The 27,773-nt window shown below is 39.8% G+C and overlaps 1 protein-coding gene across 1 annotated transcript in view; it reads right to left on the bottom strand.

Annotated features, from left to right (window-relative positions):
* Positions 1–25,699, bottom strand: part of METTL24 (methyltransferase like 24) — a 49,061-nt gene extending 23,362 nt beyond the window's left edge. The window contains exon 1 of the mRNA XM_039223965.1: positions 25,469–25,699. Coding sequence (XP_039079896.1) covers positions 25,469–25,663 — 195 coding nt within the window. The 5' untranslated portion in view covers positions 25,664–25,699. The remainder of the gene's footprint in view (positions 1–25,468) is intronic.
* Positions 25,700–27,773: the final 2,074 nt, after the last annotated feature.

The following is a 27,773-nucleotide window of genomic DNA, read 5'->3' as shown; positions in this document are numbered from 1 at the left end:
CAAATTGGTTTAGAGCAAGCCCTAGAGGAATTTTTAAATGTCTTAGAAATGAATATTTCTTTTTAGAATGAATTATTAAAGAGAGCTTTAAAATGTTTTGTTCTGTAGCTTTAATTTTATTGCAGTGGGATTTGACTTTTTTTCCCCAAAACAAATTTGTTTTATTAAAAAGTTGGTTATAACAATGCAACTGGGAAAGAAATACATAAAACGAAAAGTAAAAGTCCCTTATTCCTGCCCACACTTTAAATTTTGGCAGGGACTGACAGATGTGATAGCTATTGCTAAAATGCCAAGGCTGACTAATGTCGCCTCCACCACACTGGCTCTTATCAGTCCTTTAATGCCTGCTCACCCGATATTTCCAATGAACTCTACTCTCAGGAGATCTTAGCCTTGAATTGTCCACCCCACAAAATGTTTCTAGAATTATCTACCTAATTTAAAACCTAATTATTTAAGTCCCTTGTTTCAGGGCCTTTGGAGGCTACTGCCTGCAGCTTCAAAATAAAGTCCACCCTCATTTACCGGGCTCACCACGTCTTTCACAGCCTGGGCCCAACATCTCCTTTCTTTGCCTCTTGACCTTGCTTTCTCCATAAATCACCTTTTGTGCCAGCCACACTGAATGTTTTACTTTTTTGGAATTGACAATGATCTTTGCCACATCTTTGCCCTTGCATTTATTAATCCCTCCCACCTTCTATTTCCAATAAACTCCTTTGCAACTTGTAAGAGCCAGCTGAAATGGCTCCTCTTCTGAGCTGCCTCCCTGACCACTCCCCACATCAAGAAAAAAGAGCTGCTCTTCTGCTTCTCTTGTGGCACTACTTGGTATATTACTATATAATCTTTGTACAGATACTGGCTTCTCCATATAGACCATGATGTCTTTGAGGGAAAGGACCTCATTGTTGCTACCCTGCCATTGGCTGAGTTCCTAAAATAGGGTTCACGGGGTACCTAAAGAACATTCACTAGCATCCAGCAAAAGGAAACGATGCTCTCTCTTCTTCATCTATAGCATGGAATATGAGATATTTGAGAGTAGTTAGCACATAGCAAGCATGAACAACCTACAGCTGACCTTCACAAGCAAAGCGTGTCATGAAACTCTGCAGGTGGGCACCTCCATGGGCTCAGCAGAAATGACAAAGAGGGGGGCGCCTGGGTGGCTTAGTCGGTTAAGCATCCGACTTTCGCTTAGGTCATGATCTCGCGGTTCGTGGGTTCGAGCCCCGCGTTGGGCTCTGTGCTGACTGCTAGCTCAGAGCCTGGAGGCTATTTCAGAGTCTGTATCTCCCTCTCTCTCTGACCCTCCCCTGCTCACGCTGTCTCTCGCTCTCTGTCTCCTAGAAATAAATAAAAATATTAAAAAAGAAGAAAGAAAGAAATGACAAAGAGGGAAAACTATACCCGAGTGTTTCTCCTTCCTACTTCCCTTCTCCTCTCTCACCTCCTGTGACTTCACACCCACCGCATTTGCTCTTGGGTGCCCACTGTCTGGTCACAGCTTATTATAGCATGTGCACAAAGCTATACACAAGTATTTCCCCCTTTCCACCTCAGCCAGCTTCTACTCTCTCAGCCAGGTATCATGAGATACCTACTCAAGAAACAAATAAGATCATCTGATGTAAGTCACTGATGTTCAGGTAAGAATAGGCTCAATCTTCCAGAGAGAAAAATCTTTTTCAAAGATCAGCTAATTAACTTGAATCTAACCAGCAGAACATACTAACAAGGTATTTTTATTGGAAGGCCTTCCAGACGTCCCTTGGACTTCTCATTTACCAGATACCACCAGCTCCAAGATGGAAGAGATGGTGTCAGCAACTGGACCCTGCCCCGCTTCTGTGAAAGGCTGCCCATACCTGGCACGTCTGCAGGAATTTCCCAGTGCACCTTGCGTAGATCGTCAGTGCTCAAAAGATCACAACTGCTCAGTGTGCTCACACTTTTGGCCTAATGGAAAGAATCATTATAAACATAAAGAAGGGGATGCCTGGGTGGCTCAGCCAGTTGAGGATCCAACTCTTGATATCAATCATGATCCCAGAAACATGGGATTGAGCCCCACGTCAGCTGAGTGTGGAGCCTGCTTAAGATTCACTCTCTCCCTCTGCCCCTCTCCCCTACTTATGCTCTCTGTCTCTGTCTCTGTCTCTCAAATTAGAAAAAAAAAAACATATAGAAACAGGGAAAGGGGAACAAGGAGGAAAAAAGTTAAGAGGAGGTGCGAAAGCACATCAATACTGGGGGAACCACACAGAAGATAAATGCCCAAATAGATGGCATGGGGCACTTACACAAAAAGCTTACTGAAGAAAATCAGAGATGCATCCATCCCATCACTTTTTTCTATTTAAAATGTTTTGCCCCTAAAGAAGCTGAGTGTCTTATAACATATTTGCTATTAAAAAAAAAAAAATTCACCCAAGGTTGAGAGGCTCAGAAAACCCCAAGAGCACTTTTCTTCCTGAAATTATGAAAGCCTCCTGAGTAGCTAGAAATGGCCTTGCTCTACCCTCACTTCTCATGATATTAGTTTCTATCCCAAATTTGATCTTATTTTCAGCACAGCCCTTCCTTTTATAGCTACGCATGCTGAGATCAAAGGATGGACAGGCAGTTGCAAAGAAGACTAAATGCTACAGAGAGGAGAACTGGAAAGGGCTCAAACTTCATTACATAAAAAATAATTTCCAGGGATAAAAACCACTTCCAGAGGAAGCCAAAACCAAAAATAGTGCAACTTTAAACTTCATTTTAGGAGCTTGAGGATGTGATACCCCTCCGTGTGGTTGCCTAGGGAACAGGATTCATTTAAGCTTGGCTATCCAATAATGCCTTGGAAACTGCTACCCTATATTATATCTATGATTGTTAAATTCACTCTACAATGTAAAAGCTCATCAAAGGTACAGCTGAAGTTATTAGTATAGGAATCTTTGTCAGGAAAGTGTTATAGAAAGCTAATGGTCCTTTAATTTCTCTTGCTGTCCCTACACATTAATATCTTTCTACTTGGATTGATTTTCTTATCCACAATAACCTAATCTTCATTTTGATTACATCTGATGCAGAGTCTTCTTATAAATAAGTGAATTTATCTTGATTAAACACACTTATCTCAGCATATCAAAAAACATAAATTGGAATATTCCAGGCTGAATGAAGCCAGGCAAGATTATTCTGGCTCCCTAAGCATTAATGAAAGAATATCCTTGCTAAGAGAATGTATAAGAAGTGAAAAGAATGGTATTTGGTTTTCTAGACATGAGACATTTTCGTTAACTTTTGCTTGTTATCTGTCCAACCATGACGAAGAAAAGTTTGGGTAACTGTCATGGGAGGCTTATTGGAAGTGCCACCACTATAAGCACATGTTTGTTTTATATAAAAACACTGCTGGCCAAATCTCTATTCTTCTTACTTCTTGTAACCCTATCAGGCCAAAGTAGTTATTTCACTGAATGTGCTGAGTTTTTCAGGCCAAAGTAGCTATTTCACTGATTGTGCTGAGTTTTTCATTTCTGTGTCCCGTGTGTCGTTAAACGAATAAAGAGCATTTTGAGAGCTGACTTTCCAGCAGGGAGAATATTCCTTCTGTTTATGTTCTTTGCTAATGCTTTTGGCTTCTCTCTGTATTAACCACTTTTTACAAGGAAGCAACAAGGCTAAACTTTCTCTCTTCACTTTCCTCTCTGAAACAGCTTATGTTAAAATCTAGACCAGGGGAAGAAGTTGAGACCTATGGCTAAAGAAGGGTAATACGTAATTTGGTAAGTTCAATATTCTACGAAATTTTTAATATTTTTAATGTTAATTTGTTTTTGAGGGACAACGCATGAGCAGGGTTGGGGCAGAGAGAGAGAGAGAGAGAGAGAGAGAGAGAGAGAGATGGAGACAGAATCTGAAGCAGGCTCCAGACCCTGAGCTGCCAGCACAGAGCCCAACATGGGGCTCGAGCCCATGAACCATAAGATCATGACATGAGCTGAAGTTGGATGCTTAGCCAACTGAGCCAACCAGGTGCCCCAATATTCTATGAAATTTTAAGATCCTGGCTGTCCTGTGCCTGAGATCAGAGACTTTGTCCTTCAGACTGATATCCTCTAGGAGAATCATCTCTGCAATGATGGCCATTAGCTGACTAGCAAAATCTCAATGAACCAGAATTAAACCACAGAAGAAAAATTCTTATTTGCCATAAAACACTGTATTGGGCACTATAGGGCTTATAAATAAGCCAAAAAAATTTTTCTGCAGATCCATTTTAAGGGAGCTGAATGCCAAGAGAACAGATTCATATATGAAATCTTGTTTTTAAAAAATGAAAACAATTTCCACAGAATATTCTGAGGTAAGTGCATATCCAGTTCTGTCTTCTATAACCAATTACTGTACCATAAGAGTGAAGTTCAGCATGACTTTACAGGATTGTCAAACACCTCTCTTTGCTCACTCCATTTTCTTAACAAGGCCTTATTAAGGACTGGTTTAGGCTCCTTGTGGAACACTGGGTAGAGATGGCTGAACAGTGGGTGCCCAAGTAGATTAATGATGAAAACAAAGTTAATCAACACAACCTTACCAATTAAGTTTCAAACTAATAATGTGCATTTGTTGTTTTATTTGAGAATATTCAATTCCACTAGAGAAACCAAGAAAGCAGATGGGATGAATGAAACTTGTAAGATGGGTTAAGTATAGATAAGTAACTCAGGAGACATAATGCATAAGTCAAATAAGTAGTAGAGGCATGTGCTGAACATAAACAGGGATAGAAAGCCTGAGTAACCACTAAAGCTGTCACTAAACATTAAATATACATGAGGCATACGGCCACACAATATTTATGAGGTCTTAAATTGGCCACCCATTGATTACACTCATCGTGGCCCCACAGATAGTCGGCCAAATAAAACTCAAAGCTGCTCATAGAGTAATCAGCGGGTTTAAAGTTGTGGCCAGACATACTTGTCCTTGTATCTCTCCAACTGAGCCTCCTTGCACCAAACCTCAACTCTGTTCCTTATAACCACACCACTCGCAGGGAAGGCTGATGAGAAAATAAGAAGAGGGGGTAGAAGGAAGAAGAAGGGAGGCCGGGGGAGGGGGAGGAACACGCGCTGACCTGGACTCATGCAATGTGATCTTTCTACCTCACTTGTACCTTATTCTAAATACATAAACCTACTCCATCTCTTTCCCTTATTCTTCACTGTATGTTTTTAATTGATTCAATAAACCATGCATTTCAAGCATCTTAATTGGTGATCCATACCCGTGGGATAGCTTACCTTGTAGTATATTTGGAGGCTACACTGTATCAAGGTAATTTCCCACATGACAAAACTCATCAGTGTTTCTTATGCCTTCATAGTGTCTGCTAATTGTCTGCCACCAAGGGCCAATAGAAGAAGAATAGATGAAAGGAGGCAACCAGTTATTAATTGAGAAACCTGAAGTAGTCAATCCCGCTTTAGTCCTACAGCTTGGTTATATGTGGTCCTTGTTGTGACTTTATATTACATACATATGTATCACGTTTCCTCCTGGTAACATTACTGTCAAGCCAAACTGTTAAATTATAGGTATCGGGACTTGATGATGTTCCAGAAGAGGACAGTGGTCTATAAAGAAGGCTATGATCTCAGGATGCTCGACCAGCTGAACAAGTTTCACTACCATCATTTTAGAAAGATGCTCATTAACAGTGTGAAACTAACTCATTTCACTGCACCTGCATTTATTTACTACACATTTCACACGGGCCAGGCATTATATTCTAAGTGCTGCAGTGGAGAAAAGGTGAATATGATAGATTACCATGGCAGGAATTTCATAGTGTGGCACAGACATACCAGCTGTATCACAAAGATACACTAAGCATCGAGGTAGTGATGATAAAAAAAAAAAACAACTAGCTACATCCCATAAAAGACATGCAAATCAAACTGTATGGAAATTCAAAAAAGTAAGCAATCACATTCACACAATTTTTTATTTATCCCAGTAAAATAAAAGGGTACAAGCTCTCTCGAGGGTAATTTAGCAATGGGTATGAAGAAACCTTAAGACTCTTAAGGTTTATGGTAATTAAAAATTGAAAATAATCTACACACATGTCTAAAATTTGGACAGTGATTACATAAACTTTGACACAACCATTCCCTAGAATATATGCAGCTCTTAAAAATTACATGGCAGGTAGGTATTTCACAAGGTGTTGTGGGGAAAGTACAAGATACACATGGTAAAAAAAAAAAAAAAAAAAAAGAAGTTCAAACTCTTCAAAAGGACAGGCAATGAAATCTCTTCCCTCCTCTCCAGAAACCCCAGTTCCTTTACCCAAACACACCACTGTTTTAACATACACATACAAATATGTATTTGTATATATGCCTCCTTATTTTTATTGAATAGTGGTGTCATATTATACCCACTGCTTGAGACTCTTTTTTTGGCCCTTAACTATTTATCTTGGAGATCTTTCCAGATCAGCAAAATATAGATCTCTAGCACATTCTTTATCAGTCACAGAATGCAACTGTGTATGGGTTTTAACTATATTTCGCTTATTCAGTCCCTTATCAAAGGACAATCCTATGGTCTCCAGAATTTTGCTGTTACAAACAATGCTGCAATGTATCTTGATGAAATGTCTAATAAATATGTGAAAATGTTCAAGATATTCTGTTAACTGAAAAACAAAGGCAGATGAGGGTTTGGCTTCCAGTTCCTTACGTAGGAAGTTGGCAGCTGCGACACCATCCTAGCAACAAGTCAAAAGACAGAACAGACTGAAAATCCAACACCTCTTGGATCTGTTAAGAGAGGACGATACAGGGCAAATCAGAACCCCCAAGATTAGAGAACAAGAGGTACCAAGAGAATACAGGGAGCCCTGGCTTACCAGGGAGTGGAGCAGCACGCACAGGGGCCAGGGCTGGAAAACCCAGACTCTAACTGACAACTTGCTGGAGGCTCGGTGTGGAAAAGTCTGAGAGTTAAAAATTCCGAGAAGACCCAGTCATGGGGGGTCCCCACAATATTGTGGGATTTACTATAAGGAGTTCAACCATCTTCCTACAGAAAGTAAACATCAGAGGAAAATCCCCAGAGGCTTCTGGCAGGGAGAATTATTTTTAAATATATCCGAGCATTCCGTTTTTCCTAAGAAGGCCTGCCCTCGGGAGAGTGGCTAACTGCGGCTTAACTTGCTGGGGTATTTTTAGAGCCTAACTAAGCTGGGGAGGGAGAATATCCAAATCCAGCCCACTCTAGCCATCCTGTCCCACCTAAGGGAAGAGAAAAAAGTGAAAGATTCTTGAGTTCACAATCTACAGGCATATGTTCACTTAAAGACAGAGACCTAATCATAGGACTATAGAACACCTCCCCTCTCCCCACACCTTATCATCACATTACTAAAGCCTAAAGCAGTACCTTTTATGCAATACATCTTGTCTAGCTAACAAGAAAAATTACAAGGCATACTAAAAGGCAGAACACACAAATTATTTTTTTTAATGTTTATTTTTGAGAACGAGAGAGAGACGGATTTTGAGCAGGGGAGGGGCAGAGAGAGAGGGAGACATAGAATCTGAAGCAGGCTCCAGGCTCTGAGCTGTCAGTACAGAGACCTACATGGGGCTCAAACTCGCGGACAGTGAGATCATGACCTGAGCCAAACTCAGAGGCTTAACCAACTGCGCCACCCAGGCACCCCCAAAACACACAATTTAAAGAGACAGACCAGAATCAGTCATATCAAGGATGTTAGAATTAACAGGCTGGGAATTTAAAAACTATTATTAATATGGTACGGGCTCTAATGAATAAGGCAGATAATATGCAAGAACAGATGGACAATATAGGCAGAGAGATGGAAATCTTAAAGAAGAATCCAAAGAAGCTCTAGGGATCAAATACACTGAAACTTTATCCCTAATCCTCAATGGGTTTACTAGTAGACTGGACACAATTGAGAAAAAAAATCTCTAAGCTGAAAGATGTATCAATAGAAACTTCCAAAACTGAAAATCAAAGAGAAAAAGGCTGAAAAAATATCAGAATAGAATATCCAAGGACTGTCGTTTGACCACATAAGGTATAACATACACATAATGGGAAGTTAGAAGAAGAAAGAGAGAAAAGAGCAGAAGAAATATTTGAAATAATAAGGACTGAGAATTTCCCCCAAATTAAAGTGAGACATCAAACCACAGATCCAGGAAGCTCAGAAAATATCAAGCAAGATAAATGCCAAAACCCTACACCTAGGCATATTATTTTCAAACTATAGAAAATTAAAGATATAGAAAAAAATCCTGAAAGAAGCCAAAGCCAAAGCCAAAATCCTTTACTTACAAAGAAAGATAAGAATTACATCCTAGACCTCTTCAGAAACCATGCAAGCCAGAAGAGAGTGGAGTATAGTGAGTATTTACCCAAAGAAAACAAAAATACTAATTCAAAAAGATATATGCACCCCTACATTTTTTTACTTGAGTAAAACATATGGAAGCAATCTATGAGTCCATCCCATAGATGAAGGGATTAAAAGATAGGCTATGCTACACACACACACACACACACACACACACACTGGAGATTACTCAGTTATACAAAAAAAAAAAAAAAGGATGAGATCTTGCCATTTGCAAAAACATGGATAAATAGGCTAGAGGGCATTATGCTAACTGAAATAAGTCAGAGAAAGATAAATGCCATACGATCTATAAAAAGAAATCTAAATCAAAAAAATCTAAAATCAAAAGTCTAAATCCAAAAAACAAAACAAATGAATAAACAAACAAAAATCAGAAACCCACCCATAAATATAGCAAACACATGAATGGTTGCCGGGGGAGTGGGGGGGGAGGGCCGGCATGGGATAATGGGAAAAATGGGTGAAGGGGAGTGGAAGATACAGGCTTCCAGTGATGGATGAATAAGTCAAGAGAATGAAAAGCACAGCATAGGGAAATATAGTTAATGATACTGTAACAGTGCTGTATGGTGACAGATGGTAGCTACACTTGTGGTGAGCATATCATAACAAATAGACATGTTGAATCACTATATTGTACATCTGAAACTAAGGTAACATTGTATGTCAACTGTATTCAAGAAAAAAATTTTTTAATTAAAAAAAAGAGTGTAGTAAAATATTTAAAGCATTGAAAGAACCACTGACCTGAATTCTATACTCTGCAAAATTATCCTTCAAAAATGAAAGAGAAATTAAACTTCCCCAAACCAACAAAAATTGAAGGAATTTGTTGCCAGTAGATCTGTCTCGCAAGAAATTGTAAAAAGAAGTTCTTTACAGAGAAGAAAAATAATATAGGTCAGAAACTTGGATCTACATAAAATAAGAAAGAGGTCTGAAGAAGAAAAATAAGTGAAGGTAAAATAAAAATATATTTTGCTTACTTTTTTTTAATTAAAAAAAATTTTAGAGAGAAAGAGTGCATGCAAACTGGGGAGAGAAGCAGTGGGAAAGAAAGAGAATCCCAAACAGGCTCCATGCTCAGTGTGGAGCCCAATGTGGAGCTTGATCCTATGACCCTGGGATCTTGACCTGAGCTGAAATCAAGAGTCAGATGCTCAAACTGACTGAGCCACTGAGGTGCCCCCATATTTTTCTTATCTAACAGGTAACAGTTTATTCAAAATAATAATACCAACAATGTATTTTATTGTGTATACATATGTAAATACCATATGCTTATGTCTAAGTAGAATGAATGACAGCAATGATACAAAGGACTACAGGGAGAAATTAGGGTGATTTGTTATTATAAGGTACTCATACTACCCAGGAAGTGGTATAGTATTATTTGAAAGTGGTCTTGGATTAGCTATAAATGTGTAATGCAAACACTAGGGCAATCACTAAAACAAAGTTTAAAAAGAAGTAAAATCAAAATGCTAAAAAATAAGAGAAAGTGGAATCATATAAAATGCTCAATTAAATACACAAAAAGCAAAAAAAGAGTGGAAGACAAAAACAGAAACAAAGAACAAAGACAAGAAACAGAAAATAGTAATGAATATGGTAATATTAACCCAATATCCTATTATCCTATATCATAATCAGTTTGAATGTCAATGGTCTAAATATATCTCTGTTAGAAGACAGAGACTGGACGGATCAAAAAAAAAACCCAAACTATAAGCTACCTACAAGAAACTTACTTTAAACATAAAGAAACCTATAGATTAAAAATAAATGGACAAAAATACACCATGCTAACACTAATCAAAAGAAAGTGAGAATAGCTACATTAACTTCAGACAGAGCAGACTTCAAAGCAAGGAAAGTTATCAGGGGTAAAGAAAGGTATAACATAAAGATAAGGAGGTCAATTCTCCAAGAAGATATAACAATCCTTAACATACGTGTGCCTAACAACAGAGCGTCAAACTATGTGAGGCAAAAACTAATAGAATTACAAAGAGAAATAGAGGAATCTGCTACCATAGTTGGAGACAATCTCTTTCAGGGAATAGAAGCAGAAGAAATACTTAAGTCTAACAAGATATGTATAAGATCCACATGAGGAAAATCACAAAACTCTGATGAACAAAATAAAAGAAAAACTAAATGGAAAGATATTCCACGTTCATACTTAGGAAGACTCAACACTGCCAAGATGTCAGTTCTTCCTAATTTGATATATAGATTCAACACAATTCCAATCCAAATTCCAGCAAGTTATTTTGTGGATATCAACAAACTTATTCTTAAGTTTATATGGAAAGACAAAAGACCCACACTAGCCACTGCAATATTGAAGGAGAAAAACATAGCTGGAAGACTGACAGTATCTAATGTCAAGACTTATATAAAGCTGTGGTCATCAAGACAGTTTGGTATTGGTGAAAGTATAGACAGACCAATGGAACAAAATGGAGAGCCTAGAAATACACCCACATATAAATAGAATCAACTGATTTTTGACAAAGGGGCAAAGGATAGCATTGGAGGAATACACAATTTTTCAATGAATGGTGCTGACACATCCACATGCAAAAAAAAAAAAAAAAAAAAAGAATCTGGACAGACTTTATATCCTTCACAAGATCACAAGAATTAAAATTCAAAATGGATGACAGACCTAAATGTAAAACACAAAACTATAAAACTCCTAGAAGATAACATAGGAGAAAATCTAGATGACCTTGGATTTAACAATGACTTTTTAGATAACACCAGAGGTACAATCCATGAAAGAAATAACTGATAAGCTGGACTTCATTCAAATTAAAACTTCCATTCTGTGAAAGAAAATGTCAAGAGGATGGAAAGACAAGATACAGACCAGGAAAAAAAAAAAAAAAAGCATTTGCACAAGACACATCTGGTAAAGGACTGTTATCCAAAATATACAAGGAAGTCTTAAAATTCAACAATTAAAAAACCAACAACCAGGTTTAAAAATGAGCCAAAGGACCAAACAGATGCTTGCCAAAGATGTACAGATGGCAAATAAGCATCTGAAAAGATGTTCCACATCATATGTCATCAGAGAAATGGAACTTAAAACAATGCTGAGATACCACCACGCACCTATGAGAATGGTCAAAATCTGGAACACCAGATGCTGGCAAGGGTGAGGAGCAACAGGAACTCTCATCATTGCTGGGAGGAGTGCAGAATGGATGCTGCAGTCACTTTGAAAGACAGTTTGGAAATTTCTTACAAAACTGAACATACTCTTGCCATACGATCCCAAGGAATTGAATGTTCCCACAAAAACCAGCCCATGGATGTTTATGGCAATTGTGTAGGTAATTGCCCAAACTTGGAAGCAACCAAGAGGTCCTTCAGTAGCTGAATACATAAATAAAGTGTGGTATGTCCAGACAATGGCATATTAGTCAAGGCTAAAAAGAAATGAGCTCTCATGCCATGAAAAGACATGGAGGAAACAAATGCATGTGACTAAGTGAAAGAAGTGAATCTGCAAAGACCACATACTTTATCATTCAAACTGTAAGGCAACCTGGAAAGGGCAAACTGTGGAGACTGTGACGAGATCAGTGGTTGCCAGCAGTTTGGGGTGGCAGGAAGGGGGAGTGAATAGGTGAGACAGAGGATTTTTAGGGCAGGGAAAATACTCCCTATGACACCATGATCATGGAGACATGTCATTATACATTTGTCCAAAGCCACAGAATGTACAACACCAAGAATGAACTGTAACATAAACAATGGATTTTGGGTGATTACCATGTGACAATGTGGGTTCCTCAGTTGTAACAACTGTACCACTCTGGTGGGGTTGCTGATAATGGGGGAGGTTGTGCATGTGTGGGGGTGGGGGCATATGGGAAATCTCTGTACCTTCCCCTCAATTTTGTTGTGAACTTAAAACTGCTCTAAAAACTAAAGTCAATAACAAAAAGGAAGTAATCACATAGCATACACAGTATGATCCCATTTTAATTTCGTTAAAATATATTTATCATAGCGAGAAAAAGTCTAAAAGGAAGACTTAATATATTAACAGTAGTTATCTTAATTGTAGAATTCACATGATTTCAATTTTCATCCTTTTACTTTCTGTGATCATTATTATCTAAATTTTCTTCCTGGAACAAATAGCATTTATATAATTTAAAAATATTAAAAGGTTTTAAGAACAACTTTGTGGACGAGATAGCATTTGGAATAGGATTTGAAAGGCAGGTGGGGGCATCTGGGTGGCTCAGTCAGTTAAGTGTCTGACTTCAGCTCAGTGTCATGATCTCATGGTTCACAGGTTCGAACCCCGCATTGGGCTCTGTGCTGACAGCTCAGGGCCTGGAGCCTGCTTCAGATTCTCTCTCTCTCAGTCTCTCTCTCTCTCTCTCTCTCTCTCTCTCAGAAATAAATACAACATTAAAAAAAAGAAAGAAAAGCAGGTGAGATTTTTGTTTGCTCAGAAACAGAGAAAATATTAATGATAAACCGAATTGTGATCGAAGATCCATGGGGTGAGAAATTTTCAGCAAGTTGGAAGTAAAACTGTCTGGTTAAGTTAGAGCACCAAATACCTGTGGGAAAGTGGTAGAAAATAAGGAGGTTAGAAAGCTCAACTGAGACCTTGCACATCAGCCAAGATGTTTATACTTAATCCAATAGGTAGCTTAGGAGAGAAACAATAAAGACAGAGGCAGGCAACAGCACCTCTTTCATTTAGTCAGAAATTTCAGTTATCCAGAATATTCTTGAGCACTTGGTTCAGCCAGCTGTTGGTATTATACTTGATATGTCTCCTAAAAGGAATCAAAGTAATCGAACAGGGGTTACAGAGACAGAGAGGTCAACCTAGAGAAAATACAATGTCATAAGGCAAATATAATGAAAAGTATTAAAGAATCATTGCTGTATAAAATACTTTCAAAGACATCAATACTCACCACCCAAATGATTTCCCAAAAGTTTACTCAAAAAGCCTGTGGCACTTTAAGTACTTATGCCCTAGGGATGGACATGGGGAAGATGACTGAACTACAAGATTTCTACCAATGTCATGAAGCAGGTGGACTATTTGAAATTCACACCAATTATATTTATGACCATCACTGTAGAAGAAGGACAGTGCAGTGGTGTCTGGACATCAAATTCATACTGCTGTGTTCTACACACTTCCAAGATCCAATCCAGAATATGGATTCTGTTTAATGTTTTCCGGAGTAAATGGCTGACCGATTGGAGATTCCCCCACTAATTATTAAGAAAGCAGATCAATAAAATACACCAAATGGTCCATACCATAATATTCCATTCCAGGTATTTGAATATTGGCCTAAAACATTTCATATCAATCCAACTTAATAACTATTTTAAAAAACAGCTCCTATCTGGGAAGCAGTTGGCCAGGCACTGTGCTATGCCCTTACAGGCCTTTTTGTCTTTAATCCCAATGGTTTTGCTCAGAAGGGATTATCATCCCCATTTGACAGAAAAATAAAACACAGCTCAGAGGGCTTAGTTCACTGGTGCTATTCACATAACTAACAGGAGATATAGTGAATGGTAGGGTCTTTTTGGATAAGAGCCAGCGACCCTTCCACCGGACAACATGGCCCAGTACTGGCCACCTGTCTCCAAAGCAGCATCCCTAAAATGTCATCAGCAGTGTTTTCCTGGGCCCATACCATGACCAGAGCAACGGACAGAAACCCTCAGGACTCGTTTCAGACAGATAACTGGATCTCTCTAGCTTATCAGAATAATAATGCTGTGGCAACAGCAAAACCAATAAAAATTTCTAAGGAAACAGCTGTGCCAAATATTTTTGTGGCCAGTGTCTATGTCTCAATTGCCAAAAACATTTTTTAAAAAATGGACAGAATAATAACTATGTCTTTCATTGGTTTGAGGATCAGATAAACAGATTGCTTTTATAAAATCAGAAACAAGAAATTTAACTCTACAAATATAATGCTTGATACATTTTAAATTCCCTTTAAAAATCTCAAGAATTAAATTGCAATTTAAGATATCTATAAATAGCATGGAATTGGGCAAAATGCTACTGATTTAAGCCAAATGAGAAAATGAGCAAGAGGCCCTTTTGCTATCTTTATAGAACAAAATTCTTTAGGGACTAGAGGCAGTGTTCTAAGAATAGGAAGAACATTTTCTCCCTGAACACTCAACCATTCCCTAACTTCACTACACTTTCATCTTACGTCTGCAGGCAGCTTTCTTTTTTCTCCCCCAAAGAAAAGGCAGGAACATATCTGGTGGAAATATCTCAACATCTCTGAATATTAGATGAGATTCAGAATAAGAAAAACAACACTACCGGAAAATACTTTCCATACTCTCGCCAGAGATCAATCAAGGCAACCAAGGGAAAGCTATTCATCTATTATATTCCCTCTCTGCCCTCCAGTGCCATTCCTGCAGAACAGAGGGGAGCTGAGTATCAGGAGAGAAACAAAGGAAAGGGGTCTAACCACCAACGGTCTGAATGGCTCATTCAGTCACCCACCAAACACTCATCAAGTCCCTACTGTGGACTAAGCATCAGGAATACAAAAATAAATGGCATATTGGATGGATTTCTGTACATCATATTTCTTTGTAGCACTCATTTCAGGATCACATGTCTGTTTTTCGGCTACATGTTAAATCTTTTCTTTTCTTTATGTTAATTTATTTATTTTGAGAGAGAGAGAGAGCACCCATGGAGGGGGCAGAGAGAGAGAGGGAGAAACAGCCACTCCATCAGCCAAGAGCCAGATGCGGGTTCAAACTCACGAACCGCGAGATCATGACCCAAGCTGAGATCGAGTCCAACACTTACCCGACTGAGCCACCCAGGCACCCAGCTACATGTTAAATTTGAAGACACTTGTTTACGGAAGTGTTAAATGGTGTAGCTACTAAGAACAACTGTATGTCAGGCTCTCAAAAAAAAAAAAAAAAGATTCCCATAAGATGCAGCAATTTCATTTCTGGGTATATATCCAAAAGAACTGAAAGCAGGGTCTTGAAAAGATATTTGCCAAACCCATACTCATAGAAGCATTACTCACAACAGGCAAAAGATAGAAACAACCCAATGGGCCATGGACACATGCAAGGGAATATTATTCAGCTTTAAAAAGGCAGGAAAACCAGTCACATGCTACAACATGGATGAACCTTGAGGACATTATGCTGAGTGCAATAAGCCAGTCACCAAAGACGTACACTGCATGGTTTCACTTACAGGAGGTGCCTAGAATAGTCAAACTCGTTGAAACAGAAGATAAAGTGGGGGTTGCCATGGGCTGCAAGAGGTGAGAATTAGTGTTTTATGGGAATAGACTTTCAGTTTTGCAAGATGAAAATGTTCTAGAGACCAGATGCACAACTATGTGAATATGCAAACAGTTCCTGCTTTACAATGGTTTAACTCAGGACTTTTCGAGTTTGCCATGGTGCAAAAGCAATATGTATTCAGTAGAAACCATATTTCATATGTTAATTCTGATCCTTTCCCAGGCTAGCGATAGGTAGTATGATCCTCTCTCCAGCTCCCAGTCAGCCATGCAATCACCAAGGTCAACAATGCATACGCTTACAACCATTCTGTAGCTGTACAACGATTCTGCTTTTCACCTTATGTACAGTATTCAATAAATTACATGAGCTATTCAGCACTTTGTATTAGGTGACTTTGCCCAGCTGTAGATTCATGTAAGTGTTCGGAGCACATTTAAGGTAGGCCAGGCTAAGCTGTGATGTTCGGTAGGTTAGTTGTGTTAAATGCGTGTTCAATTATGGACAGTTTGTTTACAAAGGGTTTGTCAGGACATAACCCCATCTTAAGTCGAAGAAGATCTGTACTTAGCATTACTATCCACTTGAAAATAATTAAGATGGTGAATTTCATGTTACATGTATGCGTACTTTACCAGATTTAAAAAAATTCTCCTAATTAAATACTTCCGCCCCATACTTTCATTATTTAAGCACCATACTTGCATATGGAAGATGCTTAATAAGTCTTTATTGAATGGACAGATGACAATGGGGGAATGGATGGATGGATGAACAGAATGGACAGACAGATGCGAATATGAACAGAACTGCAACCTAAACCAGTAATTACTACCCCATGTAAACATAGAGAAATGGACCCTATGAATATGAGAAAGGGAAGAGTTTGTGTTATGGTTGATTTTGATATACTATTTACCATAGAGAAGTACTTTGTCTTACCACCAATGGCACAAAAAATTTTTACAGCAATTTAATTCTTTCTAGTTGAATAATTCTATTTTTTTCTCTTACTTCTCTTCGCCACAGTATAATCTGTCTTCTGACCTAGATGAAATTAAGAGAAAGATCCATTTCCTGTCACCCCTTTTAATCCAAAAGGGTAACGTGAAATAAAGCTTACACTCAACACCACAGAAGACGAGAGCAGATGATAAGTTGCTTGCCCATAGGTTATTAATCAGCTCTCCTCCAGGGCTTAGTGTTATAAAGTGGTGTCATGTAATAAACAGCAGGCAAAAAGAATAATCTCCATTTTCTGACTCTGAAGTGCAGGCATGTGCTATAAAACTAAATTGACATCTGTTAGCAGGCTTGTCACATGGATGGTTTTTTCCTGCAGAATCTGGAATAAATTAAATCTTAAAATAAAACTTGGAACAGAGAGGCTGCTTTACATAATTCCTTCTAATGGTGTGTTGATTTTAAAGAGAAGTTCTTATAAGATACGTTTCATTATCATTTTAATTGCAAAACTGTCGAATGCCACTCCATGCTAGGAAATCAGTGTTTTTATAAGGTCCTTATGTTTTTAACTAAAAAGTGACAAGTGAAACCTTCCTTTCCTGATATTTTCACTGGCTGGAAAATAAATCAAGTTTTGCCTCCGAATAAAACCATGCCCACTTTTCCCCAGGCACCTGGAGCCTGTTTCATGGGTGGTTGGTTATGTACTTCAGAGAACCAGCATAGCCGAGCTCCCCAGGCAGAAATGGCTGGCCGGGATGTGACCTCACAGGATTTGCTCAGGAATACACACCCTCCGAGGATTCACTAACATGATAGCAAGTTCTGGGGCCTCTTACTGTCAAAAAGCATTAAGCATTTTTTAACACATATATAGGAACTGGCAGAGTGGCATGAGCCGGCGAAACTGAGCTGTGCAACACAAAACATCACATTCTTCTATCGAACCACAGTCTCCTTTAGGAAAGGTAGTCACACAAAGGGAAACCTTTATGGGCACCTGCAGCTTAGAACCCCCCTACTTCCTCAGGATCCATTTGGCTCTCCTTCCCAAAACTTTGTCAAAATGGCAAAATTTTCAAATACACCCACCCCTGGGACACTGCAAAGAAGAAAAGCAAATGGCCAGCTCACTGGAGGCTAATATCCCGTGTGTGTGAAATCTTTCCCTTTAGGTAATGATACTGGGCGGGGCCTCTTTGAAAATCTCAAAGAGGCAACAATTAGTCAAAATGCTTTGTTTTATGTAGAATCACAATTCTAGGCTCATGAAAATACTTCATTCATTTCTCTCATCAACGTGAGTTTCTTCACCCATGCAACCATCTTAAACGGCAGGGGTTGTATCACACATCTTTTAATAGGGAAACCGAGGCACAAAGAAGACAGGAGCTTGGCGAAGAGACAGAGAAGGAGGCCACAGAAGCTGATAGGCTCTCAACCGCCTGCTTCTTTAAAGGGTTTTATGCTGGGGCACCTGGGTAGCTCAGTCAGTTAAGCGTCTGACTTCAGCTCAGGTCACAATCTCACAGGTTCGTGGGTTTGAGCCCTGCATTGGGCTCTGTGCTGACAGCCAGCTCAGAGTCTGGAGCCTGTCTTTGAATTCTGTATCTCCCTCTATCTCTCTGACCCTCCCCTGCTCATGCTCTCTCTCTCTCTCTCTCTAAAAAATAAGTAAAACATTTTTTAAAAAATTAAAGGGTTTTATCCACAGCAGGGGAAGAGGGATTTGCTAATGGAAGGCTTAGTCGCTCGAGTCCTCTCTACACTGAGGCTCCTCACAGGGTGATCTTCATATTACCTGGGTCAGAATTAGGTGGGGGTTGGTTACAAATGCAGGTCCTCGGGCTCCATGCCAGACCAGTTAAGTGAGAATCTTGAAGTTGGCTCTGGGTTCAACATTTTTATCAAGGTCCCTAGGTGATCAGATTCTTTGCTTGGGCTGTTATTTTTGGTTTGTTTTCCCATGTTCTCAATTCTAACACTGAGATCTGAGAACCACTTGGTTGTACAGGTGGGAGTGGGTCTCTGGATTCCAGAGCACCGTTCACACACAAGGAAAGCACATCAAGGAAAAAATAAACCCCGGGTGAGTCCACATGTACCCAGCTCATTCTTCAAAACAGGCTTTATAATCATTCTAGCTAAATACTGAATGGTTTAAAAATCACTAAGAGCCCAGAAATTTGCTTCACAGCAAACCTCACCATTATAGATGAGTGAAAAGGCTAAAAAGCTGACACTCATTTTCTGCATATTGAGTGCAGAAGTTCTCAACCCATGTTCTTACGATGGCTTGTCCTTTGGGACCACTACAGGTTGACGGAGACAGAAAGATGTCTCTGCATTTCAAATTGCAATTCAGGATTGTAACTGACTCATTACTCCTAAATCACTACTGGCTTATTTCACAGAAACATAGCCTTGTCATGATTAAATAGCAATTCTGCAAGACGCAGTTGCCTTCGAATACGCAGAGAGATACACCCCTCTCTTTAAAAAAGGAATATCAACAAGTGTAAACAGAAGATTGCACTAGGCCCTAAAAGAATCACTTGGACTTCTACCTTTACCATAGTATATCTTGTTTCCATGGTGCTTTCCACCCAAATGTTCTTTTGAAACATCAGTGGCTAAGGCCTCTGGATGCTCTAAAGGCCGCTGGATGCTCTAACTGTGCTTATTAATTCTGCGGCAGGCTGTGTGAAAAGATAAAGCATTCAAACTTTGATGCTCTGTGCATTTTATTCCGGAAGGTACGAGGTAGAAAGTCAGATCAAGTATCTTATATATTTCCTGAGCACTTCACTGGATGGTTGGAATGGGATTCCACATTAGTCACTGCTCTCAAGCCATATACAACTTAGTTAGGATCATACATCTGAGATGCAGGGGTCCAGCTGGAGGGTTAACCATTAGTCATCTAGAACTCGGGCATGTCTGGGCCTTGAACTGGTGTGGGAGACCACTAAGAGACATTTTTTTAATGTTTATTTACTTTGGGGGGGGTGAGAGTGGGGGAGGGGCAGAGAGTGAGAGAGAGAGGGAATCCCAAGCACAGACCCTGACAAAGGGCTCCATCCCACTAATCGTGAGATCATGACCTGAGCCAAAATCAAGAGTTGGACGCTCAACAGACTGAGCCGCCCAGGCCCCCCATGAGACATTTTTATAGAAGAGCTTCCCTCCTGTGAAAAAAATGTGTTCCAAGAAAACAGCAAGTCCAATACAGAAATGTGGTGCAATAGGCTGGCACAGGAATGGAAAAATGATCTGGAGCACAGCACAGCATCTGTACCTCACACCACCCTTGGCGGAGACTCGGGCTGAGAATGGAGGACATCAGAGCACAAAGCAGCCCAGGGTTGGGCCTCTGGGAGACATCAATTACTAGTAAAGATCCTCTGCCCTTGTGTTTCTCAGACTAAGGTTCAGGCCTTGCTAGTCACTGTATGGTCCCCAGCCAGCAGTCTCAGCAGGGCCAGGTAGCTTGCTAGGAACGCAGAATCTCGGGTCCCTCTCCAGAATTCAGAAATAACATCTGCATTTTTATTAGGTCCCCAGATGATTCACAAATACATGAAATATGAACAATAATGGCAAGGAATATATATGATTTGGGTCAATACAAATAAGCACTTCAAAATCTTTTTTTTGTTAGGTGTTTTTAATATGCTTTAGAAAACATAACTAAGCCAGTTTACTCTTGTGTTCCATGGCTACTATTTCTCCAGATTATTCTAAGAAAGGTGATGCACCTTCTTCCCTCTTCCCTATAGAGATGATGCACTCCTCCCCCACACCAAACACAAACCGAAAAGAGAAAATTATGAGAGGGAGAGAGCACAAAGGACATAAACTAAAACTATATCAAAAAAGAAAGGAATCTCGAATGGCATTTCACATAAATATTTATCAAAAACAAAACAAGAAACTGGTACGGCAGAACTAATAGCACACAAAATAGAATTTCAGGTAAAGAAAATTCCTGGGAGTGAAAAGTGACATAATATACACGTGTGGCTGAATCTTCTTCCTGGATCTATCACTTTTCCACTCCCAGTGGCAAAGCCTGAGTATCATTCCCAAGACTCATTCCACTCTAGGGCAGTATCAACATCTTGTTTATATTTGCCAATTTGATAAGCAAATAAAAGGGAATCTTTCCGTAGTTCTATTTCAAAGCCCGGGTTCTCACCAGCACAGCTGAGATCACACAGCAGAGCCGACTTCTCATGATCCCTGGGGAGTCCAAGGGGTGGGGGATGGGGGGTGGAGGGCCTGGAAGCGGGCGGCTCCTCCCCCCTCCAGTGAGGCTACCTGCGGCCACTACGCCCAGGACAGCGGCCCTGCCCACCAGGGGAGGACCCGCCCCCGCAGCGAACTGGCACCAGTCTGCTCCACCCTGTCCTCTGACCCCCCTCCCACTGCCCAAGGCCTCCGTGCCCCACCTCTACTCTGTATTAATTCTCAGCGGCTTATTCAATTTATCTACAGCACAGTGTTTTCTTTCTACACAATCGCCAGCAAAGCTGTTCAGTGCCCCAGGGCAGCAAACAAAAACAGTTCTCTACCACCACGTCTGAAGAACCAATTGCCCTTCAGTGTCACACAGAGCTTTCATTAAAAACTCTTGAGTGGAATTCGGTGCAGTTAGCAACTTCCAGGGAAATCTGATATATTTTCCCTGAAAACAAAGAAAGAAAACAAAATGTTTTCTATAGAATTTTGTGAAAACCTTACTGAAATTGTTTTAAAAAGTCCCCTGAATTTAAAATCATCATTTGTCAATCGCACTGTGTTCTCTGATGTACTTCTCAAAAACAATCCATCCAGGTAGTGTTACTGTCCCTATTACACTGGTGATCAAACTGAGCGCCAGGGTGGTTAAATGCCCCATTGCCAAAAATCCTTGAAGCATCTGGAGAACCAGAGCTTCAAACGTAAATTACTGAGCTTCCAGAGGTAAAGCCTAAGGCAGTCCTGTTACTCATATTATCATCAGCATGGCTAAGACTGAAACTAATAATATCTCTTTCATCAGCCTGGATTATTTAGAACACTCTGTATGATAAAGACTTTAGGAAAAAAGCATACATTACGATTAATAAGAGCAGAAATTTCAGATTCGATATTTCTAGTCCCATTCTGGGAAAATCCTTATGCATAGTTACAGCAACAAGTATATGAGCAATGAGAAGTCATTAATAATGCTGGATCCAGGTGCTATAATAGCTTATGGTTCATTTGCTTTTCCGGATGCTGCTGCTCTCTCACCTGATGCTTCAGAAAGGGTTTTGATTTACAGTTTGAAATGTAAATTACCAAAGAGTTTTAAAAGCAGCACAAAAGCCACATGCATCTTTCTGTCACCGTGTCAGAAAGTGACAGCCCCTTTTAGCCTGAGGGGCTAGAGTGTAGGCGTGGATAAAGAGAAGAAGAAAAATCACAGCTTAACATGGAGAAACATCACCAAACTATATGAAATAGTTTAACGTCGTGAAGTGAAAACAAAACAACTAAAAACCCTCTGGTTTCTAAAGTCACTTGCAGAAAAAAATGAGTGAAGAAGGAAAGGCTCATGCACATATTTGTGTGTGTGTGTGTGTGTGTGTGTGTGTGTGTGTTTTCTATTTGCTTTCCCTGCCAGAGCCACATCCTATTGACCAGTCTGTATACAAGCAGAAAAATGAAAACAGACTTTGCTTGCTGCAGGCCAGAAATGAAGTTTCCTTTTATCTGGCACCGCCTAGCTTCTAGATGCATGTTCCTAATGAAAGCAATCACTCACCAACGGGTTTCATTTTTCTTGCTTTGTTTTACAGCATTCAAACATACACGCACACAAACACTTATGAAAGAGTATCAGTATCTTTTAAATTCCTCAGTAGGGAATTTTTAATGTTTTAAAAAAATTTTTTTAATGTTTTTTGTTTTTATTTTTCAAATTTATTTCTGAGAGAGAGAGAGAGAGAGAGAGAGAGAGAGAACGTGAGCAGGGGAGGGGCAGAGAGAGAGGCAGATACAGAATCTGAAACAGGCTCCAGGCTCTGGGCTAGCTGTCAGCACAGAGCCCAACGCGGGGCTCAAACGCAGGAACCATGAGACCATGATCTGAGCCCAAAGCCAGACGCCCAACTGACTGAGCCACCCAGGTGCCTCAGTAGAGAATTTTTAAAGCAGCAATATATACCTGGCAATTCTGAGCCAGATCACTTTCATGTTTTCCCAAATTTTTTTTTTTTTTGCTGTGGTAAAATACACATAACATAACATAAAATTAACCACCTTAACTATTTTTAGGTTTTATAATGTTTTTGTAAATAGGGGCACCTGATGACTCAGCCAGTTGAGCGTCTCACTTTGGCTCAGGTCATGATCTCACGGTTCCGGAGTTTGAGTCTGGTGTCTGGAGCCTGCTTCCGATTCTGTGTCTCCCTTTCTCCCCATTCCTCCCCGGCTCATACTCTCTCTCTCTTTCTCTCAAAAATAAATAGACACTTAAAAAATTAATGTTTTTAAATAAATATTTATCAGAATACTTTTATTTTGATAATGTCTTAATGTTAATGTTTTTAATAAAAATAACCTTAGGAATACAAAAAATCTTTTATCCTTTTTAGGTACTACTATATATATTTCCGCTTTCTAGGAGCGGCATAAAAGATTGCATGCTTCAGCAGCAGCAAACAGGTTTGCCCCTGCAGCTCCTAGGGAATTAAGCAAACACAATTTGGGTGCAAGCCTGGTTATCTGAAAACATATTTTCCACAGGAAACGTGGCTTAGATCAATGGTATCCACACGTCATTTTTCAAAGCCCTCTTTTCTCCTCCCATTTACCAGATCTTTTGCTAAAGTATCATTGAGAAAGGCAGTCTCTCCTCCGTCTTTAAAGAGCAAGGGTAGGGGCGCCTGGGTGACCTAGTCGGTTAAGCGTCGGACTTTCGCTTAGGTCATGATCTCAGGGTTCGTGGGTTCGAGCCCCGCAGCGGGCTCTGCGCTGACTGCCAGCTCAGAGCCTGGAGCCTGTTTCAGAGTCTGTGTCTCCCTCTCTCTCTGACCCTCCCCTGCTCACACTGTCTCTCTCTCTCTCTCTCCTAGAAATAAAAAAAATAATAAATTTTAAAAAATAAATAAATAAAATAAAGAGTAAGGGTAGACAGGGCCGGGGTGTAAAGAACATTATGGTAGAGCAACAAGACTCCCAAATGAACACAAAGAATCTGTAGTTAGCTCTCTGAATAATCGAGAGCTGACGTACTAGAGAGTCAAGCCTGTAATTTTTCAGCTGTCAAAAACCAGGTCTTTGAAGGTAACAGGTAGCAAAAAGAAAATAAAGTTCTGGAAAATGCTCCCACATCAGTTTCTGTTTAGAGATTTTACCCCGCAAATCCCATATATGTTTCATTTCGGTTCCAAATTATTAAATGCTAATGACTGTCAATGGCAGAGCAAAATACAAATCAATAGTTAATCACAGGTTAAAAGAGCTGCAAATTCTTTAAGTCATTCTTGAAGAAGCTCCTGCTGTCCAATTAAAGGGAAGTTGGTTGAGGGGCGCCTGGGTGGCTTAGTCGGTTAAGCGTCCGACTTTCGCTTAGGTCATGATCTCACGTTCGTGGGTTCGAGCCCCGCATCTGGCTCTGTGCTGACTGCCAGCTCAGAGCCTGGAGCCTGTTTCAGTCTGTGACTCCCTCTCTCTCTGACCCTCCCCTGCTCATGCTGTCTCTCTCTCTCTCTCCTAGAAATAATAAACTTAAAAAAAAAAAAAAAAAAGGGAAGTTGGTTGTTTTATTTTTTAAGAAGGAGGAGGAGGAAGAGAAGCAAGAGGGAGCGGAGGAGGAGAAAAAGAACAAAGCAGAGGAAAAGCCCTTTTGTTAAAGATCAAGCAGCCAACTCAAGTTTAAAACTAAGTTCCATGTACACTGGTTTTCAGAAACACGCATTTTGGCATGTTCCAAATCACATGCCATCTCTGGCTGAGAACATGAAGGCAAAGCAGGCTGAGCCCAAGCAGGTTAGCAAACACATGCAAGCCAAGTACACTCAGGAGAATTATCTAGTATTTGCCTATAGAATGCAATTGGCTCAGGTCTACCCTAAAAATTGCTTTCCAGGAACACAGTTCAGAGGTTGAGCTTCCTTTTGCTACCCATTCACAATAAAATGCCTGTAGGGATTTGACATCTTTTGACATAATTATATCAGTTGCAACACACATAATGTCCATTCAATTTTACAAAGTTCATTTTAATCAAAGATATACATATCTTCTGGTGTTTAAGAGCCTAGAGCCCCAAAATAGTTGTTACAACAGAAAGAAACATGATACCTGAGCAATCTAACAAAAACCTGGCTCTGAGTACTTTCTGTATTTGAGGCCAACGTAAGTAGTTTGCTCTGTCTGAACATTTTAAATCGATTGCCAAATGAAAATGGGACTCTTGAACCTATGCCAGAAGTAGGTTTCTTAGTTCCTGCCCATTCTTGGCCAAAATTCTAGCGCTACTCAACAGCAACTACAATCTACAAATCAACTTAAGATCTCTATCCTTGCCAAAACTTTATGTCTACAGAGCTGACTCTATAAATAGTGATGGGTGATCATCAGTAAAATTGAAACGGGATCCTCAACCATCCAATTCTTGGTTTGCATTTTTTAAAGTTTACCAGTTTGTTCACTTTATTTAATTATAAAATCAAATGGAAAAATTCTCACCTTGTGATGCCCAAATTCATTCAAAATGGTTCCCAGTTTCCTGGTGTTGCTGTACGGTCTGGGGGCAGCAACAGCTGGATGGGGGTCTCTCCAGTCGATGGACAAGCGGTGGTACCAAAGGCGTGGACTCTCCAGGATATGAGCTGACTTAACACTAGGATCAAAACGATGTACTTCACATCCATGGTTGGCCATGCTAACCTCAAATTGGGTATCATCATTCCCCAGCCTATAAAGAAAGAGGATGGAAATCAATAACAACACAAATACAATGAAGCAAAAGTGTTGGATTGATAAAATGACAATTCTAAGGACAATTTTCTTATTCATGTCTAGCTTTCTCCTGTTTTAACACATGGCTAACGGTACACATTCAATAAACCTGCTTCCTTCACAAAAAGCATTATAGCTAAAAGCTTCTGGATAAAAAGCAAGCAGAGAAATTATCTGCTAAATGCAGACGAGAGAATCACATGTTCAAACATGTAGAGACATAGCAAATTAATTTTTTTCAAGATGTAAACCATAGTAGCAATGAAACAAGACTATCCAGTAATCTTAAGAGGTTTTCTCAGAATACATCAAAAATATAAGCTCCAGGATCAGTTCCCTTAGGGAGAGGTGCAGTCTACTAATGAGGTAATTTGTCTCCATTCGAATGGGCATGATGCATGCAGCCTGACTTAAAGACAGTATCTGTTTTCTTAGAAATGAAAATGCATTTCAAAATAGTACAGCTAAAGAAAAGGCAAATATGTATGGTTCTACTGGATCTAGTACTTAAGAAGTAGAAGAGACACGTCACCTAAATTCACATCAATAGGAGAAAGAAATTATGAATTAATGGTACTTAAGGGGCACCTGGGTGGTTCAGTCTGTTAAGCCGTCCAACTTCAGTTCAGGTCATGATCTCAACGGTTTGTGGGTTCGAGACCAGTGTCAGGCTCTGTGCTGACAGCTCAGAGCCTGGAGCCTGCTTCAGATTCCGTGTCCCCCCTTCTCTCTGCCCCTCCCCTGCTCATGCTCTCTGTTTCTCAATAATAAATAAATGTTAAAAAAAAATGTAATTGTACTTAAGTACTCACTTTGTAGCACATCATGTGAAACATTCACATACTTACACATTTTTAATTTACTCAGATTCCTTATTTGGTGGAGAAATATTCATCACTCTGATTAAAGCATCAGCTTGGATGAAAATCAGGAAATTAAATGAAAAAGGATTATCTTTTTTAAATGCTGATTACAGCTTCTTTGCCAAAATACTATAATTAGATGTGGTATAAGATGCTAAAATCTCAAAGGGTATCTATAAGACATTGGCCAAACCTGAACCCGGTGCAGAAATGCTTCATTCTCTTAGATTCCACCATTGCAGACATTTCATAATGCGGAAATGTACAAGCTCACTGGCTCACAATTACCTACCTGATGTTAGGGAACTAAAATAAGCCTTCAGTACAGAGATCCTCCCTCCACCTAGACATTCTTACTACTCTTGTTTGCCTTGTTCTTTCCCTTCACTCCTGCTATACTGTTGTTGCCCTCGCTGGACGCATGGCGTGTCAGCCCTCTGCTGTTCCTCAGCTACAATTCTCTCTCCCCTTGTGGCTTGCACCCTTCTCCAAAACTATATCACTCCTTTTCTCTGAGAGATCCTGTTTCCTATTTACCTCCTACTAAACCCACACAACTCAGACTATTGTTATCTCTACCCTAGTTTCCCCTCAAACTTTCCATTATCTAACCTGGTGTGGCAGGCTGACTTGCTGGCTCTAATTCTGTCCCCCTTCATCCACACTACTGCCACGCTGTGCTCATCATGAGCAGTGTCAGTGTCTTTTCTTGCCCCTTGATTTTCTGGCTTGACTGGGTGATTTGCTTTTTGGAAGGAAGTGACAGTATGTCAGTCCTGAGCCGAGGCTTTAAGTACCTCTATCCACTCTCTCGTACCATCCTCATAATATCATAGATAGCTCACCAGTCTCAGGAAAATAAGACACATGTAGGGCAGGGGTACCTCAACCAAGCTGCCAGATTTCTATGAACAGCAGAACTGCCCTTAGCCACCACCCCTCGAAGTAAAGTCTCCCAGCTAAGCCCAGCCTCCATCAACTGAAGCCGGGCTGATTTGTAGACACAGAAGTTAAGAATTAATAATGGTTTTAAGCTACTGAATTTTACAGTGATTTGTTACACAGCAACAGCTAACCTATAAACCTGCCATGAAATATAAATCCACGAGTTGAGTAAAACTTACATTTTTTAATAGACAGATTTCTTTCTTTTTTTTTTTTTTTTTTTT

This window comes from Hyaena hyaena, unplaced genomic scaffold (genome assembly GCF_003009895.1).
Source record: "Hyaena hyaena isolate Hyena2069 unplaced genomic scaffold, ASM300989v1 scaffold_1513, whole genome shotgun sequence".
In the NCBI taxonomy this organism is placed as follows: Eukaryota; Metazoa; Chordata; class Mammalia; order Carnivora; family Hyaenidae; genus Hyaena; species Hyaena hyaena.
This window is presented reverse-complemented; position numbering and strand designations above follow the sequence as displayed.